At 42.8% G+C, this 20,881-nt stretch overlaps 1 protein-coding gene across 1 annotated transcript in view; it reads right to left on the bottom strand.

Annotated features, from left to right (window-relative positions):
* LOC126419413 (uncharacterized) overlaps positions 1 to 15,560 on the bottom strand; it is a 130,623-nt gene extending 115,063 nt beyond the window's left edge. Inside the window, exon 1 of the mRNA XM_050086602.1 lies at positions 15,555 to 15,560. Within this exon, the coding sequence (XP_049942559.1) occupies positions 15,555 to 15,560 (6 nt within the window). The remainder of the gene's footprint in view (positions 1 to 15,554) is intronic.
* Between the last annotated feature and the right edge of the window lie 5,321 nt (positions 15,561 to 20,881).

Here is a 20,881-nt window from a genome sequence, read left to right as displayed (position 1 = left end):
GTCTGGAATCTCGCGACCGCTACGGTCGCAGGTTCGAATCCTGCCTCGGGCATGGATGTGTGCGATGTCCTTCGGTTGCATAGGTTTAAGCAGTTCTAAGTTCTAGGAGACTGATGACCTTAGAAGTTGAGTCCCCTAGTGCTCAGAGCTATTTGAACCATTTGAACTTAGAAAATGTAACAGGTCTGCCAGAGAGACTGCTTGCACTGCGCTTGTCCGTTCTCTTGTTGGAGTACTGCTGTGCGGTGTGGGATTCGCATCAGATAGGGCTGACGGAATGGTTCAAAGAAGTGCAGCTCGTTTTGTACCAACTCGAAATAGGAAAGAGTGTGCCACGGATGTGATACACAAACTGGGGTTTTTCGTAGCTGCAGGAGTTTCTCTTCAAATTTCAATTACTAAGTTTCTCCTCAGAGTGTGAAAATATGTTGTTGGCGCCCACTTACATAGGGAGTAGTGATAATTATACCAAAATAAGAGAAAGCAGAGTTCGCACAGATAGATTTAAGTGTTCATTTTTCCCGCGCGATGTTTGAGAGTGGAACGCTAGGGAAATAACTTAAAGGTAGCTCAGTGAACCCTCTCCCAGGCAATTGATTGTGAATTACTGAGTAATCGTGTAAGTGTAGATGTAGAAGAGTGTCCCATAAATGTTCGACTGGGATAATGTCGGACGATCTGGGTGGCCAAATCATTCGCTCGATTTGTCCAGAATGTTCCTCAAACCAACCGAGAACAACTGTGGCACGGTGACATGGTGCATCGTCATCCACCGTTGTTTCGGAACATGAAGCCCATGAATGGCTGCAAATTGTCTCCAAGTAGCCGAACGCAACCATTTCCAGTCAATGATCGGTTCAGTTCGATCAGAGGGCCCAGTCCATTTCATATAAATACAGCACACACTACATGAAGCCAACACCACATTGCACAACGACTTCATAACTTGCTTCCATGGCTTCGTGGCCTCTGCGTCACACTCGAGTTCTACCATCAGCTCTTACCAACCGAAATCGGGACTCATCTGATCAGATCACGATGTTCAGTCGTCTCGGGTGCAACCGATATGATCACGAACCCAGGAGAGGCGCTGCAGGTGACGTAGTGCTGTTAGCGTAGGCACTCGCTTCAGTCATCTGCTGCCATAGCCCATTAACACCAAATTTCGCTGTCCTGTCCTAACGGATATCTACGTCGTATGTCCCACATTGATTTATGCGGTTATTTCACGGTTGCTTGTTTATTCACTTGTCTGTTAGTACTGATAACTCTACGCAAACGCCGCTGCTCTCTGTCGGTAAGTGAAGGCCGTCGGCCACTGGTGTTTTCGGCATACTCTTGACATTGTGAATCTCATAATACTGAATCCCCTAACAATTTCTGAAACGGGGTGCCCTATGCGACCAGCTCCAACTAGCATTCCGAAGTCCGTTTATTTCCGCCGTGCGGCCATAACCACGTCGGAAACCTTTTCACATGAATCACCTGAGTACAAATGACATCACCGCCAATGTACTGCCTTTTTATACCATGTGTAAGCGATACTACCGCCATTTGTATATGTACATATTGCTATACCATGACATTTGTCACCTCAGTAAATTTGAGTTCAGGAAAAGAGGCAGTGGGGTCGTTATATGCCCACTGACGACCTCCGTCATCTGTTTGTCAACAATAGTGGAAACCACATGTGGATGAGTATCAGCTACACCACCCAGATTCAGTTAGCTTCTCTGAATGGTCTGCTGGACCATTCCGTGAATAGCAAGCTGACACAACCAACATTGCCGAAAAACGAACCCAAGAAAATAGAGCACTACTGAAGCTTGAAGGTTAAGGGTAATGTGGATATCAAGATTGTCAACAGGAGGAACCCCGCGTCTGCTACGGTCGCAGGTTCGAATCCTGCCTCGGGCATGGATGTGTGTGATATCCTTAGTTAGGTTTAAGTAGTTCTAAGTTCTAGGGGACTGATGACCACAGATGTTAAGTCCCATAGTGCTCAGAGCTATTTGAACAATTTTGTCAACAGGAAGTACCGTGACTGAATGTATGGCTCAGATGGTTCTAAGCACTATGGGACTTAACATCTGAAGTCATCAGTCCCCTAGACTTAGAACTACTTAAACCTAACTAACCTAAGGACATCACACACATCCATGCCCGAGGCAGGATTCGAACCTGCGACCGTAGCGGTCGCGTGGTTCCAGACTGTAGCGCCTAGAACCGCTCGGCCACTGCGGTCGGCCGTCTTTCTTCGATTTACTCTCAATCTATATTCTGTACTCTTTAGTCTGTTCATTCCATTCAGCAGATCATGTAATTCTTCTCCAATTTCATTCAGGACAGCTATGTCATCAGCGAATTGTATCATTATTATCCTTTCGCCTTGAATTTTTAACCCAATCCTGAACCTTTCTTTAATTTCCATCATTACTTCTTCGATGTACAGGCTGAATAGTAGGGGCAAGAGACTGCATCCCTGTCTTACACCCATTTCAATCCGAGCACTTCGTTCTTGGTCGTCCATTCTCACTATTTTCTCATGGGTCTAGTACGTATTGTATATTACCCAACTCTCCCGTTAGCTTATCGCTATATTTCAAAGAATTTCGAACATCTTTCACCATTTTACACTGTCGAAAGCTTTTTCCAGGTCGGCAAATCCTCAAACGTGTTTTGATTTTTCTTTAGTCTTGCTTCCATTATCAATGCAATGCCAGAATTGCCTTCCTCGTGCGTTTACCTTACCTAAAGCTAAACTGGTCGACATCTAAGACATTCTCAATTTTCTTTTCCATTCCTCTGTATATTCATCTTGCCAGCAACTTGAATGCATGAACTGTTAATCTGATTGTGGGCTAATTCTCGCACTTACCAGGTCTTACAGTCTTCGGAACTGTGTGGATGATATCTTTTCGAAAGTCGGATGGTACGTCACCAGACTCATACATTCTACACAGAAACGTGAATAGTCGTTCTGTTGGCACTTACCCCAACGATTTCAGAAATTCTGATGGAATGTTATCTATCCCTTCTGTCTTTTTTGACCTTAAGTCCCCCAAAGATATTTTAGATTTTGATTCGAATAATGGATCCCGTATTTCTTCTAAATCGACTTATGCTCCTTCTTATATAGTATCTGGCAAATCTTCCCCTCATAGAGCCTTTCAATGTACTCTTTCCACCTATCTGGTATCTCCTCTGCTTTTGACAGCGGAATTCCTGTTGCGTTCTTGTTACCATCCTTGGAATTAATTTTACTGAGGGTTGTTTTGACTTTCCTACATGCTGAATCTTTCTTTTGACAATCATTTCTTTTTCGATATCTTTACATTTTTCATGCACCCATTTCGCCTTAGCTTCCCAGCACTTGCTACTTATTTCATTCCTCAGCGACTTGTCTTTCTGCATTCATGAATTTCGCTGTACATTTTTGTACTACCTTCTTCCATCGATCAACTAAAGTATTTCTTCTGTAACTCATGGTTTCTTCGCAGTTACCTTCTTTGTACCTACGTTTTACATTCTAACTTATGCGATTGCACTTTTTAGCGCTGTCCATCTCTCTTCAACTGCACTGCCTACTGAGCTATTCCTTATTGCTGTATCTATAGTCTTAGAGAACTTCAAGCGTATTTCGTCATTCCTTAGTACTTCAGTATTCCCCTTCTTTGCGTGTTGGTTCTTCCTGACTAATCTCTTAAACTTCAGCTTACTCTTCGTCACTACTGCATTGTGATCTGAGTCTGTATCTGCTCCTGGGTACGCCTTACAATCCAGTATCTGATTTCGGAATCTCTAACCTTGAATTAATCTAACTGAAATCTTCCCTTATCACCCGGCCTTTTCCAACTATAACTCCTCCTCTTATGATTCTTGCACAGAGTATTCGCTATTACTAGCTGAAACTTGTTAAAGAACTCAATTAGTCTTTCTCCTCTTTCATTCCTTGTCCCAAGCCCATATTCTCCTGTAACCTTTTCTTCTACTCTTTCCCCTACAACTGCCTTCCAGTCGCCCATGACTATTAGATTTTCGTCCCCCTTTACATACTGCATTACCCTTTCAACATCCTCATACACTTTCTCTATCTGTTCATCTTCAGCTTGCGACGTCGGCATGTATACCTGAACTATCGTTGTTGGTGTTGGTTTGCTGTCGATTCTGATGAGAACAACCCTATCCCTGAACAGTTCGCAGTAGCTCACTCTCTGCCCTACCTGCATATTCATAATGAATCCTCCTCCCGTTATACCATTTTCTGCAGCTGTTAATTTTACCCTATACTTATCTGACTAGAAATTGTTGTCTTATTTCTGTTTCACTTCACTGACCCCTATCTAGATTCAGCCTTTGCAATTTCCTTTTCGAATTTTCTAGCTTCCCCACCACGTTCAAGCTCCTTCCACAGATGGGAATGGATGGCTATTCCAGAATCTCTTGCCAATGGAGAGATCATCATGTCACTTTTTTCAGTTATAGGCCATGTGTCCTGTGGGTACACGGTATGTGTTTTTAATGCAGTGGTTTCCATTGCCTTCTGTATTTTCATGCTGTTGATCATTGCTGATTCCTCCACATTAAAGGGCAGTTTCCCACCCTAAGGACAAGACAGTGTCCTGAACCTCTGTCCGCTCTTCCACCCTCTCTGAAAAGGCCGTTGACAGAATGAGGGTGACTTCTTATGTCGGAAGCCGCTGGCCGCCAGTGCTGATTATTAATCAATATGCAAGCGATCGCGGGTTTCGAATCTGGGACGGAGGACGTTTACTAATCGAAGAAGCTACCCCCAGACCATAGTTTTTACACCTGCAGCTTACAGCACCTCATTAAAACCACAATGTTTAAATGCATGCTCCACCGACCATTACATTCAACAGAACCGTACTACTACAGAAATACGCTCACATAGAAATAACAGACATACGAACTCAATGTTCAAAGCATGATGAATGGACTCTTTTGGTACAAACAAATTTAGGGGGTGTTGTTGATAAAAGGTTCGCTGCACACTGTACACAGTACTCAGAAGTAGACACTGAAAAGTTTCGATGGCCTATACACCTTCATCTTCGTGGGATCAGCGGATTACATGAGAATTCAGATGTAGCCAGCTGTCTGCCTTATGTATCATACACATAAGTGTATGTGAGCTCCTCAGCTGTAGTGTCCACTTTAGTGGATCGCATTCGAGATGAAGTGTAACTCAGACATCTGGCTACTCCCAGGAGGAGAAACTGCCATGTAAACCACTGATCGAAGTGGAGATGAGGGTGCGAGCTCTCGAAACGCGTCGTGGAAGAAAATAAAGGTGACTGGATAAATAATTGTTTAATTTGTCCTCCATAATATAAACAATCACAGTTCCCCAATCACACTCCGAAAGGAACGAATTAATGAGATTAATGCCTTTTGAATACGAGACGCCCACATTAAAAGTAGTATATAATTATTATATCAGTAATATATCACGTACTCTGAGCATAACAGTAACATTTACAAGGTCAGCAAAAGAGGAAAAGCAGATTTGTAAGAAATCGAGGGAAATAAAAGCAATCGCGGCATTTACCTAGAAAAGAAAATATAAAGTGACAAGCTGCGTTTTTCATTTCAGTATGCATTACGACTACTAGGGCCGGCCATCTGATTTCTTTATGCAGGCTGTACGCACAGCACCTACTGCGCAGCAAAATTGTGTACGCAGTTGAGGTCGCGGGCACTGCTGTTGGCTACGCAGCACCACTTGGAGGTGGGGCTGCGTGGGGTTCTATTGTCCGCTATTTGACATTATTTTTAATTTACTTACAGCAGTTTTACCAATTTTTCAAAGAAAAATACACGAATCTGGAAGTATGAAATTATAAATTTGTGGGACATGGTAAGAAGAGAACCAGAGGAGTGCAGGAATGAGTAGGTACCAACACCACCTAGGAGGAAATTCGGTGCTGAACTTGAAGTCGAGCGTCCCCTTGTGGTGCTGCCCCTGTTGCTATTATCCAAATATAAATCTCTCGTCAGGAAAACATGATCTATTGTGTCCATGTGAATGTAATCTAATATATATTGGTGTTGATTGTTAGCATGCTGTATCTGTTAAGGTTTGTTAGGTAACAAAACAACAACAGCAATTAGTTTAGTATGTAAGCAAATTTTGCATGGCTTTGGAACTACGTCCTGCCACGACCTTATCTAATTAAGTATGGAAGTTACAAGCCACAACTAACATTATTATAAATCTAGTAAATACATATTTGTATAATAAAAAAATAGTTTCTTTGAGTAGTGTCTTGCTAATTTTGTATAAATTGAGTAACATCCATTATATGCCCCTATTGTATATTAATAATGTTTGAATTGCTTGCTGTGTGCCTACATGTTACGCTATATTATACTTGTATTACATTCATATTATCACATTTACAATAATGTGTACAGGTTTAATGTGGATTCTAGAACAATACCTATCCACGAACTGTTCTAATTACTTCTACTTTTAGTTACATTCATGCACAATAAGATACAAAATGGTGACATATGGATAATGTTTGTATTAGTTGTTATGTATGTTTTATGTGTTATATGATGTGTGTGCTTTGTGTGTCTTTGTTATATCAGTGTTGTTACTGTAGCTCGTTTCAGCGTCCATGTCACCCCGTCGTTGTCTTCCGCAGCTTCTGCATTGACGAGACTGTTTATATATGTCATGTTCTGCTTCTGACTTGTTGTTAGGTATTGTCTTCAGTTGTGTCCGTGAACACGGTTCCTTAGTGCATTGTATTTTGATCTGACGTTTTACGTAGCTAATTATTCATCTTCAGGCACTTAGTGTTCCCTGAGTAAACCACAGGTGAGTTTATAATATAAGACATTAGATGCCTCTTTGACTGCTCGCTACTATATGTGATTACAACAGTTTAACTATCTCAAAACCAATGCTCTGCATTACAGATTATTTAGGTTATTTTATGATGAAAAGAAGAAAGCCTTCACCCAGTTTTCATCGACCTCTTTTACTCAGATATAACTATTCTTAAGGCAAAGAAGATTCGTTAAGAGCGCTCTGCAGTTTTAGAATGGTACTGCTTATTTAGTATAACGATTCAATAGATGGATGGAAATGATTGGGATGTGATTAAAAGAAAGGTAAGTATTTCAGTATTCCAGTCAAATGTAGCTTCGTAAAAATTCAATTCGGGTCACAGATAATTCTATCAAACTATGAATCCTTTTTCGTATACCGACCCTATTTAGACACTTCAGTAACATTTTACAAATACGAGTAGTTCTCAGAATTTCCTCCACATTTCCCAGAGGGCGTACCAGAAACCTTCTCAAACTACAATCATAGGAACCTTGTCTACGGAATATATGGACATAGTTAGCAACAAATGAAGGGTTAAAATTGAAATAAAACAGGATATCAAGAATTTTGCTTTAAGGGCAAATTACTATTTTGCGGACTGAAGCGAAAAACTTTTGCAATGAAATCCGATTATCATATTTAGTCGAAAGAGGATGTCTCGTAATTCGCAATTTACTAACAAATAAAATGAGAGATACGGAAGTAAGTTACTGATTTTAAGAACGGAACGTTTCTGGAGAGGTCCCACTGTGTAATTTTTTTTTGGTAGGGAGGATGTGAGAAAAAAAAAGTTTAAAGACCCACCACGAACGAATGCAGTTTCCACCACCCATTAAGGAAGACTTCCATCCTAAGCTCTTTAATACACAAAGATCTGCCAACTCCAGATCACAACGACCTCTAATGTGAATGAAAACATTCCTGTATTCAGAAAGGATCGTATAAACCGTACCAGATTGTATATGCTATTACCAATAAAGGAAGATATACACCCATACAGACATCATTTTGCTTCCATTCTGCGCCGCTATCTTTAGTAAGGTTGGATATTTAGTAAGCAGTTATGGCATTGGAACGGTGTTCGGTTCACCACCAATAATTAAGGAAATGATTTATTCAGTGAAAAACGATTTACTACAAGAATCCTGATGCATTAATAACGCTGTATGAAAGTAACGGAAACTGCGCTGCACTGAACATGGTGCATGAAATTTAGAAGTATTGAAGGTAAGTAGTAATGAAATGTAGCCCTACGAGAGAGAATAAGTGCAGCTTTGAAGAAGCCAAGATCTTGTCCTTCGCTTAGCTATTCCGAGGTTCTACAGTTATAGCAGAAGTAGAAATTTAAATGTGCATCACTAAATTAAATAAGGACAGAGGCGTAAGGTAAGAAGAGGTAGTACACCTGTAGACTTGTTAAAAAGTCATACATATTTCCCAACATCGGCTCATGAGTTGGAAAAAGTAGAAACTATGTACGCAGATACCGAAGAAGTAGTAAAATTCACCAAAGAAAAATATAACCTTGTAATAAAGGGTGATTTTAATTAAGTAGCAGGATCGCTACAGATGCAATAAGCCAGTAGGAAATTTCGGCTCGGGGGAAACAAATGAAAGAGGTGAAATTTGGGAGATTTCTCGAATCAAAGTAATGTGCTTATTACAAACTCATTAACTGAAGTTCCTCTTAGAAGAAGCTACACACAGGAGGTGCCAGATAACAGACGATTTCAACTAAATTATAAAAGGTGACACAAAAGGAAGGGTCAATGTACAAGAATATTACAGGAACGCTTATTTGAAGCAGAAAACCTCATATCATTATATGACCTATTCCGAACTGTTTCCGAGATAGAAAACATTTAATGTGCATTTGGTTCTGGGCTAGTGGCGCTCGCATGTGGGTCTTACCCACTCAACCTATTTGATGTTTTATGCTAGCCCAAGCTATCTCGTTGCTTTCAACCTCTTTGCTCGGGATGTCTTTCTGCCGTTAAACTAGGCCGTTGATCATGTAGAAAGAACCAATAAAATTGACTGAAGCAACATGTGGGATTTTAGGTAAAGGGAAACAGAAACCAGAAAGGTTTGGATGACAGAAGAAATACTACACCTACACTATGTGATCAAAAGTATCCGGACACCCGGCTGAAAACGACTTACAAGTTCGAAGTGCCCTCCATCGGTAATGTTGGCCCACCCTAACCTTGATGACAGCTTCCACTCTCGCAAGCATACGTTCAATCAGGTGCTGGAAGGTTTCTTGGGGAATGGCAGTCCCATTCTTCACGGAGCGCTGCACTGAGAAAGGGTATGGACGTCGGTCGTGAGGCCTGGCACAAAGTCGGCTTTCCAAAACAGCCCAAACGTGTTCTGTAGGATTCAGGTCAGGATTCTGTGCAGGCCAGTCCATTACAGGTATGTTATTGTCGTGTAACCACTCCGCCACAGACCGTGCGTTACGAACAGCTGCTCGATCGTGTTGAAAGATGCAATCACCTTCCCCGAATTGCTCTTCAACAGTGGGAAGCAAGAAGGTGCTTAAAACATCAATGTAGGCCTGTGCTGTGACAGTGTCACGCAAAACAATAATGGGTGCAAGCCTCCTCCATGAAAAACACGACCACACCATAACGCCACTGCCTCCGAATTTTACTGTTGGTACTGTACACGCTGGCAGTTGAGGTTCCCCGGGCATTCGCCATACCCACACCCTGCCATCGGATAGCCACATTGTGTACCATGATTCGTCTCTCAAGACAACGTTTTTCCACTGTTCACTCGTTTACGCTCCTTACAACAAGCTAGGCGTCGTTTGGCATTTACCGGCGTGATGTGTGGCTTATGAGTAGACGCTCGACCATGAAATCCAAGTTTTCTCACCTCCCGCCTAACTGTAATAGTACTAGCAGTGGATCCTAATGCAGTTTGGATTTCCTGTGTGATGGTCTGGATAGGAGTCTGAGTATTACACATTACGACCCTCTTCAACTGTCGGTGGTCTCTGTCAGTCAACAGACGAGGTCTGCCTGTACGCTTTTGTGCTGTACGTGTCCCTTCACGTTTCCACTTCAGTATCACATCGGAAACAATAGACCTAGGAATGTTAGGAGCGTGGAAATCTCGCGTACAGACGTATGACACAAGTGACACCCAACCACCCGATCACGTTTGAAGTCCGTGAGTTCGCGGGGCGCCCCATTCTGCTCTCTCACGATGTCTAATGACTACTGAGGTCTGTGATATGGAGTACCTAGTAGTAGGTGGCAGCACAATGCAACTAATATGAAAAACGTATGTTTTTGGGGGTGTCCGGATACTTTTGATCATATAGTGTAATTCACGAAAGGAAGAACATTAGGAAGGAAAACAATATAGAAAACTACAAGAAAATTAAAAAATCACATCACAAACAGTTGCAGGGAAGCAAAAGGGCAATGGACCAAAAGCTTTGCTGAACAGATACAAAAAGATCGGAAAAAAGAAAAACGGGACCCAGTTTATGAGAAAATCAGAGCCATTCCGCACAAGCCTTAGAAAGGAATCTGTAGTAGTTGAAAATAAAGAGTCAACAATGGCGGACAATGCTGAGATATGTACTAGTTGGAAAGACTACATAAAGGAACGATACGATGATAAGGAATTAAAGAACGACAATAATCCAGCAGAAGATATCAATGAGTGTGAAAGAGAAATGCAAGTCCTTCAATCATGAGACGTGAATTACAACATACCCTGCGGAGGCTCAAAGAAAAGAAAAGCAACTGCTGTTGATAACATTCGTGCAGAACTGTTGAAAAATGTTACAACAACATGAAAGATCCATTATACAGACTAACAAATGACTGCTACGAAAGATGAATCATGCCAAAAAGACTTTGCACGATGCAGAACCATTACCATACCTAAAAGAGGAAAGACAATAGGCGGTACCAGTTATGTAACAATATGAATGTTATCACAAACCTCAAAAATAATAATTAATATAGTTAAGAAGAGGATAAAAGGAAATGTCGATAGGTGAATTGGAAAAGACCAATTTGGGTTTAGATAATGCAGAGTAACAATAGAAGTAATTTTGGCCTTGTGTCTGCTGTTACAGAAAAGGACAGATATGAATAGAAGAACTTACATTACCTTCATTGATTTACAGAAAGCTATTGACAATGTAAATGGGGAGTTACTCTTTAGAACTACATACATCAACAAAACTTTTTAATCACCCCTTCTTTATAAATTCGTGGCACAGAAAACAAAAAATTGGCTCTGAGTTACGCGTATATACTCGTTTGCGATGTGTCAAGAATACCAAATTAAAAAAAAAAGTCTGCGTAACGGCAAAATCTGTTCCTTACTACATCAATACATGATGGAACGTCCCCTTGCTTGGATGAAGGCTTGAATCTGTCGTGGAATGCCGCCATGCCCTGGTCCAATTTGTCTCACTCTTCAAGGACGATTCTGCGTAAGTTGCACAGAGTACATGGTCGTTGCGACGTCCAAAAACATCTCATTTTTAGTCTATCCCACACACGTTCGATTGGATTCATGTCCAGAGAGTAGGCCGGCCTCTCCATTCTGGTGATCCAAGCATTTAAGCATTTCCGTAAACTTTGAAGTTATGTGAATTGTTTTCGTTACTGATGTGAGTGTTAGAAAATTCATGCTATCCATATTCGTGGAGTTTATATTTTTGCCCTGTTTACAGATTTTAACTAGTAATTTGTTAATATCGTTTATGTCACTGTAACAGATTTTTCTTCCTTAACAGGCGGCTTTTTCGACAGCTAACATCACTGGCACACACAGCGAACGAAATTAAACTCACTTCATATTAATTACAAAGTAAAAGTAACTGTAAATGCACCTGATGATAGCAGCATGCTGCCGAAACGCGTCGTACTGCTAAATAGTGGTAGCAAGTGATTGTTGCAGTGCGTACCATCTCACAAAAACCTTACAGTACAGTTGCAGCCCTCAAATACACTACAGAGCCAAACAAACTTGTACACCCATCTAATACTTGTATCTATAGAGCCCACGTGAGCACGCCGAAGTGCCGCGACACGACGTGGCATGGACTAGACTAGTGTATGAAGTAGTGCTGGAGGGAGTTGACACCATGAAACCTGCAGGGCTGTCCATAAATTCGTAAGAGTACGAGGGATTGGAGATCTCTTCTGAACAGCACGTTGCAAGGCATCTCAGATATGCTCAGTAACGTTCATGTCTTGGGAGTTTGGTGGCCAGAGGACGCGTTTAAACGCAGAAGAATGTTCCTGGACCCACGCTATAGCAATTCTGGGTGCGTGGGGTGTCACCTTGTTCTGCTGGAATTGCCCAAGTCCGTCAGAATGCACAATGGACATTCGTATGCAGGTGATCAAACAGAATGCTTACGTACGTGTCACCTGTCTCAGTTGTATCTAGACGTATCAGGGGTCCCATGCAAGCCTACTGCACACTCCCCACACCATTACAGAGCCTCGAACAGCTTGAACAGTCCCCTGCTTGCATGCAGGATCCACGGATTCATGAGGTTGTCTCCATACCCGTACACGTCCATCCGCTCGATACAATTTGAAACGAGACTCGTTCGATCAGGCAACATGTTTCCAGTCATCAACAGTCCAACAGTGTTGACGGACCCAGGCGTGGCGTAAAGCTTTGTGTCGTGCAGTCGTCAAGAGTACACGAGTGGGCCTTCGGCTGCGAAAATCTACATCGATGATGTTTCATTGAATGATTCGCACGCTGACACTTGTTGATGGCCCAGCACTGAAATCTGCAGTAATTTGCTCAAGGTTTGCACTTCTGTCACATTGAACGATTCTCCTCAGTTGTCGTTGGTCCCGTTCTTGGAGAATCTTATGCCGGCCGCAGCCATGGTGCAGATTTGATGTTTTACTGGATTCCTGGTATTCATGGTACACTCGTGAAATGGTCGTACGGGAAAATCCCCACTTCATCGCTACCTGGAAGATGCTGTGTCCCATCACTCGTGCGCCGACTATAACACCTCGTTCAAACTAACTTAAATCTTGATAACCTGCGAGTGTAGATGCAGTAACCAATTTAACAACTGCGCCAGACAATTGTCTTATATAGACATTGCTGACCGCAGCGCCGTATTCTGCCAGTTTACATATCTCTATATTTGAATACCCATGCCTATACCAGTTTCTTTGGCGCTTCAGTGCATTAGCACAGACGAAAGACGACATGAAATACCAACATTTGGATGGGCACATCACTCAGGTAATTGTTGAACATGCCGGCCAGGGATTATGCACGATACGTATCTGCGAACTTCCTGCGAGAGATTTGAACTCCAGTACTTTGCTGCGAATACACCCTCCGTTTACAAGATGTATTTTGATTCTCACTCTCTGGATTCGGTCTGCTGGAAACAATGCTTCCTGTTACCCTATCTTTTCTGCTGGGAGCTTCGGAGTTCCATCAAATAAAAGGGGCACTCTAGAAAGCTAGCATCACAAAGTGAGAGAGAAAGAGAGGGAGAGGGACAGAGAGAGAGAGAGAGAAAGAGAGTGAAGGGGGGGGGGGGGAAGGAGGGAGAGAGAGAGAGAGGGAGAAAATGTTTCAAATGGCTCTGAGCACTATGGGACTTAACATCTATGGTCATCAGTCCCCTAGAACTTAGAACTACTTAAACCTAACTAACCTAAGGACATCACACAACACCCAGTCATCACGAGGCAGAGAAAATGCCTGACCCCGCCGGGAATCGAACCCGGGAACCCGGGCGTGGGAAGCGAGAACGCCACCGCACGACCACAAGCTGCGGACAGAGAGAGAGAGAGAGGGAGAGAGAGAGAGAGAGAGAGAGAGAGAGAGAGGGAGGGATAGATCCATGAACAGAAAATTGCTGGGCGAGCAGGGATTCCAAAACCACGCACAAGTGATGCTGATGCCCATAAAAAGAAAACGTGGTGCCGAAGGCGTAACACTTGAACTATGGGAGCGTTGTTACAAAGGATTATATGAGCTTTTCGGCTTATCTTATCCATTCCACGGTACAGCGTTTGTTCCTCAGTGGTGACGCAGTGTTCCAAGTAGACAGAGCCCCTGTTCACATAGTTTACATCGTCCAGAACTGATTTTGGAAGCACGAGGATGAGTTGTCCCATCTACCCTGGCCACAACAGTCACCAGATATCAATATGAATTAGTCTTTGTGACTATTTTGGATTGTAATTCTGTCAGAGACAGCAAATGACTTGGCAGAGCAGTTGAACGGAATGGACAGTGTCTTAAAAGGAGGATATACGATGAATATCAACAAAAGCAAAACGAGGATAATGGAATGTAGTCGAATTAAGTCGGGTGATGCTGAGAGAATTAGATTAGGAAATGAGACACTTAAAGAAGTAAAGGAGTTTTGCTATTTGGGGAACAAAATAACTGATGATGCTCGAAGTAGAGAGGATATAAAATGTAGACTGGCAATGGCAAGGAAAGCGTTTCTGAAGAAAGGAAATTTGTTAACATCGAGCATAGATTTAAGTGTCAGGAAGTCGTTTCTGAAAGTATATGTATGGAGTGTAGCCATGTATGGAAGTGAAACATGGACGATAACTAGTTTGGACAAGAAGAGAATAGAAGCTTTCGAAATGTGGTGCTACAGAAGAATGCTGAAGATTAGATGGGTAGATCACATAACTAATGAGGAGGTACTGAATAGGATTGGGGAGAAGAGAAGTTTGTGGCACAACTTGACTAGAAGAAGGGATCGGTTGGTAGGACATGTTCTGAGGCATCAAGGGATCACAAATTTAGTATTGGAGGGCGGCGTGGAGGGTAAAAATCGTAGAGGGAGGCCAAGAGATGAATACACTAAGCAAATTCAGAAGGATGTAGGTTGCAGTTGGTACTGGGAGATGAAGAAGCTTGCACAGGATAGAGTAGTGTGGAGAGCTGCATCAAACCAGTCTCAGGACTGAAGACCACAACAACAACAACGACTATTTTGGAGAGGAGGATGCTTGTTCGCTATCTACCTACATCATATTTACTTGCAATTGCCACTATTTTGTAGAAGGGATGGTATGAGATTCCCCTGAAAACCTTATAGGACCAGCATTTATCAATTCACAGACGACTGGTAATGTGCCCACCCCACGTATGTCTAAGAGTAAAACATTCAGAGCTGAAACTCTTCAACAGTTTATCTGTGTGTTGCAATTTAACTTACAATCCATTTCTGGCGCTAGCAACTTTTTTGTGTGAAATTGCGTGATATGAGTCTTAATAAGATTAAGACAAACAGTTTTCTGTGATCCAGTAATAGGATTGGTGAGACATCACGCAAACTGTGTCTGATAAGGTCGAGTTTTGACGCTTGTTTGGTATGCTTGCGAAATCAGTAAACATCATAGTTTTTGAATCGTCATTTGGATGGTCATTTATGTAGGTTTAGAGCAAGAGCTTACTCAGTATTTATTACTTAGCGATATCGATTTCGATACCTGTCTCCAACAGCGTGGAAGATCCTACAACAATGGGTTACCTCAAGTCAATCGTAAATCGCAAATTTTCAGCCCTTGCGCTGTAAGTGTCAGCAGTGTAGGGCAGAAACACATATCTACAGACCTAACTGAAATTGTCTAGTTGTCTTTCATCTTTTGTGTTTACCAATGGACAAAAGCGTCATGATGGGAGCAATATTTACCTTCATTGTTCTTCACTGTGTAACAATTGTGAGGTCTTAAAGTATACAACTGTTCCGTTCAGAGACGGCACTGGTGCTTTACTGGTGTCTGGTTAGTCGCGCCCTGTCAGTACGTAACCTCTAGCAACTCTCCCAGGTATTCACTGTCGTAGAATCGTTAAGCATCCTCTTCTTTCCAGAAAAAACGGAGCGTACAATCATTAACATTAAAAATGAGATGGTTTTCGGAGGCGTCTCGTGCTCTAAACAAATAAAAGGAATCGGGAATGACCGTGAGAGAGTCAAACTGTTTTCTAATTAACAGACTCTTTAGATCGGGCGGTATCGGATGCTTCTGTCTTTTTCTCATATCGGGCAATTGCGAATCATAAGCTCTTTATGGGTAGGTGAGGTAATGAGAGGAACAAAATGAATGGATGAGCAAGTGTATCGGAATATGCAGCAAGGTCAGACTAACTCAGTTATTATCTACCAGAGAAACTGAATACGGAGAAAAATAAACCCCTTCGTGCTGTAGTATGGGAAAAATGTCGAATATAAACATCTGGCATTAATCAAAAGGTTCTCAACAAAAGAAAGGATCTACGTGGTAGCATCAACATTTGAAGGGAAATAGTGAATAAATTCAAGACATATTATTTATTAATATACCACCGGGAGGAGATACAATGCCTTTTTTTCTTTTCCTTATTGATCAGCAGCTAGCTGATCGCAAGTTAAATAGAGCTCCCACAGCGAAAGTTTCAAATGTCTTTGCAGTCACATGACAAGAAGTTGCTGCACGGTTGAATTAGGTAAGTAACTGACGCAAGAGCTCGTACAGAATTTGTTTTCTGAAAAAACTGATTTCTTTGAAGCAGATGTAAGTAAATTACTTAGTTCGAGATGAAAGTGGGGTATGCGAAACATTTCGTGCGGATACTATGTCTCTATTTGCTTCTTTCTACCATCTCAAGCAATGGGATGAGATACGTCTAGATTTATCATTGAAATTTAGCCATTGTTATTTCAGTGTTCTAAGTGAGATAACACAACAACAAGATCACCCTTCCTTTCACTTGTTTTATGAAAGGGGGCTGTGGTAATTGTCGTTCAGAATTTCGGGATCTGGGAGGTAAAATGAAGGTAATGATCTGCGCTCGGGCCTTGATGGTCCAATCAAGTCCGACCGATCGCCGTGTGATCCTCTGACACTGGCGTCATCCGATGAGGTATGGGGAGGCACGTGGTCAACACACCGCTCCTTCAGTCCTTTCTGGGTTTCTTAACTTAGGAACCACTACTGATCGATGGAGCAGCTCCTTAGTCGGCCACTCTAGGCAGAGTGCAGCCTATAGGACGCTGTGAGGAGGTACGCTAAAAACCTTGAGGAGGTATCACCCCCTAAGGTTAAAATGAAAGCTCCTAAGAGCTAAAGAGAAAAAAAGATTAAATTAATTAAACTACATTATTTTCGAAAATTTATTTAGTTTCGGTAAAACAGAACTGGCGTAGTGACCAAGAGGGGAAAATTCTAGAAATTAGAGCCAATACAGAGGTTTACCGACAATCATTCTTCTGAAGCGCCGTTCGTGAGCGTAACAGGGGAGTATCTTCCGTCACACGCCGTTAGACGGCTTTCGGAGTGTGATCTACACTCCTGGAAATTGAAATAAGAACACCGTGAATTCATTGTCCCAGGAAGGGGAAACTTTATTGACACATTCCTGGGGTCAGATACATCACATGATCACACTGACAGAACCACAGGCACATAGACACAGGCAACAGAGCATGCACAATGTCGGCATTAGTACAGTGTATATCCACCTTTCGCAGCAATGCAGGCTGCTATTCTCCCATGGAGACGATCGTAGAGATGCTGGATGTAGTCCTGTGGAACGGCTTGCCATGCCATTTCCACCTGGCGCCTCAGTTGGACCAGCGTTCGTGCTGGACGTGCAGACCGCGTGAGACGACGCTTCATCCAGTCCCAAACATGCTCAATGGGGGACAGATCCGGAGATCTTGCTGGCCAGGGTAGTTGACTTACACCTTCTAGAGCACGTTGGGTGGCACGGGATACATGCGGACGTGCATTGTCCTGTTGGAACAACAAGTTCCCTTGCCGGTCTAGGAATGGTAGAACGATGGGTTCGATGACGGTTTGGATGTACCGCGCACTATTCAGTGTCCCCTCGACGATCACCAGTGGTGTACGGCCAGTGTAGGAGATCGCTCCCCACACCATGATGCCGGGTGTTGGCCCTGTGTGCCTCGGTCGTATGCAGTCCTGATTGTGGCGCTCACCTGCACGGCGCCAAACACGCATACGACCATCATTGGCACCAAGGCAGAAGCGACTCTCATCGCTGAAGACGACACGTCTCCATTCGTCCCTCCATTCACGCCTGTCGCGACACCACTGGAGGCGGGCTGCACGATGTTGGGGCGTGAGCGGAAGACGGCCTAACGGTGTGCGGGACCATAGCCCAGCTTCATGGAGACGGTTGCGAATGGTCCTCGCCGATACCCCAGGAGCAACAGTGTCCCTAATTTGCTGGGAAGTGGCGGTGCGGTCCCCTACGGCACTGCGTAGGATCCTACGGTCTTGGCGTGCATCCGTGCGTCGCTGCGGTCCGGTCCCAGGTCGACGGGCACGTGCACCTTCCGCCGACCACTGGCGACAACATCGATGTACTGTGGAGACCTCACGCCCCACGTGTTGAGCAATTCGGCGGTACGTCCACCCGGCCTCCCGCATGCCCACTATACGCCCTCGCTCAAAGTCCGTCAACTGCACATACGGTTCACGTCCACGCTGTCGCGGTATGCTACCAGTGTTAAAGACTGCGATGGAAACTGGCTGACACTGACGGCGGCGGTGCACAAATGCTGCGCAGCTAGCGCCATTCGACGGCCAACACCGCGGTTCGTGGTGTGTCCGCTGTGCCGTGCGTGTGATCATTGCTTGTACCGCCCTCTCGCACTGTCCGGAGCAAGTATGGTGGGTCTGACACACCGTTGTCAATGTGTTCTTTTTTCCATTTCCAGGAGTGTAGATATAGAATACAGAATGCATTTACCGCAATTTACATATGTGGAAGCGGATATTCGTCATGTAAGCAACGAAAACAAAAGTGGGGAACTTAATCAACGTGGATCATAAATTTATCATTTGAATTGGCTTGGACCAGTCCGAATAAAAAGAAATTACCACAGTTCAGAAGCAGTAACTATACAATGACGCATTATTTATTGGTTTAGAAGATACGTACCGAAACAAGTGCATTTAATTTGTTCGAACACCAACTACTCTTTCTCATTTTAAGCAGGGATGTGTTAACTTTTGATGTCTAACGTTTACTTAGGTGCTACATTTTGCTGGAAATAGTAACTGACACTTAATCTCGTTCAGGAGTGATTGTTCCAGAAAGGCTGGGAAGCACCGAAAGTTATGACCTTTCGAGGTTAATAGCCAGTACCGTCTTAAATAATAATTAGCAACGAAATAAATGAACAGAGGTCACATTTTAAACATTTGGCTGTGATACGAGTTATGGAAATGGAAATGCCGTGTGGCTAGGGCCTCCCGTCGGGTACACCGTTCGCCTGGTGCAAGTCTTTCGAGTTGACGCCACTTCGGCGACTTGCACGTCGATGGGGATGAAATGATGACGATAAGGACAACACAACACCCAGTCCTAGAGCGGAGAAAATGTCCGACTCAGCCAGGAATCGAACACGGACCATTAGGTATGACATTCCGTCGTGCTGACCACTCAGCTACCAGTGGCGGATATACAAATCATGATTACGAAAATGACACCGATGAAAATGTGCACAAATTTCAAACAGTATGTGGATTCATAAATGCAACAAATTCGAAAAGACACAAAAATTAGATTTTATTAAATTGTGGAGCTACTAATACTGTTTGTTGTATGGCAGTGAGGGTTAGATATATAAAATGAAAGTTACCAGCAAAATAGGAGTAGATTTGAAGTTCTTGAGGAAACTGAATGTCTGCACAGTAAGAGAGTTAGTAAATAACGAAAACTTCAGAAATGAGTCGAATGTACATACTACAAATAAGGAAATGACTGAATACAGTAACTGGTGGAAAGAGCATATGAAGAAAATGAGAGACGAAAGACCACTGAATAAAATCGTCCCAAAGACTGGAAAGTTGCACAGGTCACACCAATATTCAAGAAAGGTAGTAGGAGTAATCTACTAAATTACACGCTCACATTGTTAACGTCGATATGCAGCAGGATTCTGGAACACATATTCTGTTCATACATTATGAATTACCTTGAAGAAAACTGTCTATTGACACACAGTCAACGTGGGTTTGGAAAACATCGTTCCTGTGAAACACAACTAGCTCTTTATTCACATGAAGTATTGAGTGCTATTGACCAGGGATTTCAGATCGATTCCGTATTTCTGGATTTCGGGAGGGCTTTTGACATTGTATCAAACAAGTGGCTCGTAGTGAAATTGCGTGCTTATGGAATATCGTCTCAGTTATGTGACTGGATTTGTGATTTCCTGTCAGAGAGGTCACAGTTCGTAGTAACTGACAGAAAGTCATCGAGTAAAACAGAAGTGATTTCTGGCGTTCCCCAAGGTAGTGTTATAGGCCCCTTGCTGTTCCTTATCTATATAAACGATTTGGGAGACAATCTGAGCAGTCGTCTTCGGTTGTTTGAGGATGACGCTGTCGTTTATCGATTAACAAAGTCATCAGAAGATCAAAACAAACTTCAAAACGATTTAGAAAAGATATCTGAATGGTGCGAAAATTTGCAGTTGACCCTAAAAAAGGAAAAGTGTGAGGTCATCCACATGAGTGCTGAAAGAAATTCGTTAAACTTAGGTTACAGGATAAATCAGTCTAATCTAAGAGCCGTAAATTAAATTAAATACCTAGGTTTTACAATTACGAACAACTTAAATTGGAAGAACATATAGAAAATTTTGTGGTGAAAGCTAACCAAAGACTGCGTTTTATTGGCAGGGCACTTGTTAAATGTAACAGATCTAATAAGGAGACTGCCTACGCTACGCTTGTCCGTCCTCTTTTAGAATACTGCTGCGCGGTGTGCGATCCTTACGAGATAGGTCTGACGGAGTACATCGAAAAAGTTCAGAGAAGGGCAGCACGTTTTGTATTATCGCGAAGTATGGGAGAGAGTATCACAGAAATGATACAGGATTTGGGCTGGACAATATTAAAAGAAAGGCGTTTTTCATCGCGACGGAATCTTCTCCCGGAATTCCAATCACCAACTTTCTCCTTCGAATGCGAAAATATTTTGTTGACACCGACCTACATAGGG

The sequence above is a fragment of the Schistocerca serialis genome, chromosome 9 (genome assembly GCF_023864345.2).
Source record: "Schistocerca serialis cubense isolate TAMUIC-IGC-003099 chromosome 9, iqSchSeri2.2, whole genome shotgun sequence".
NCBI lineage: Eukaryota > Metazoa > Arthropoda > Insecta > Orthoptera > Acrididae > Schistocerca > Schistocerca serialis.
This window is presented reverse-complemented; position numbering and strand designations above follow the sequence as displayed.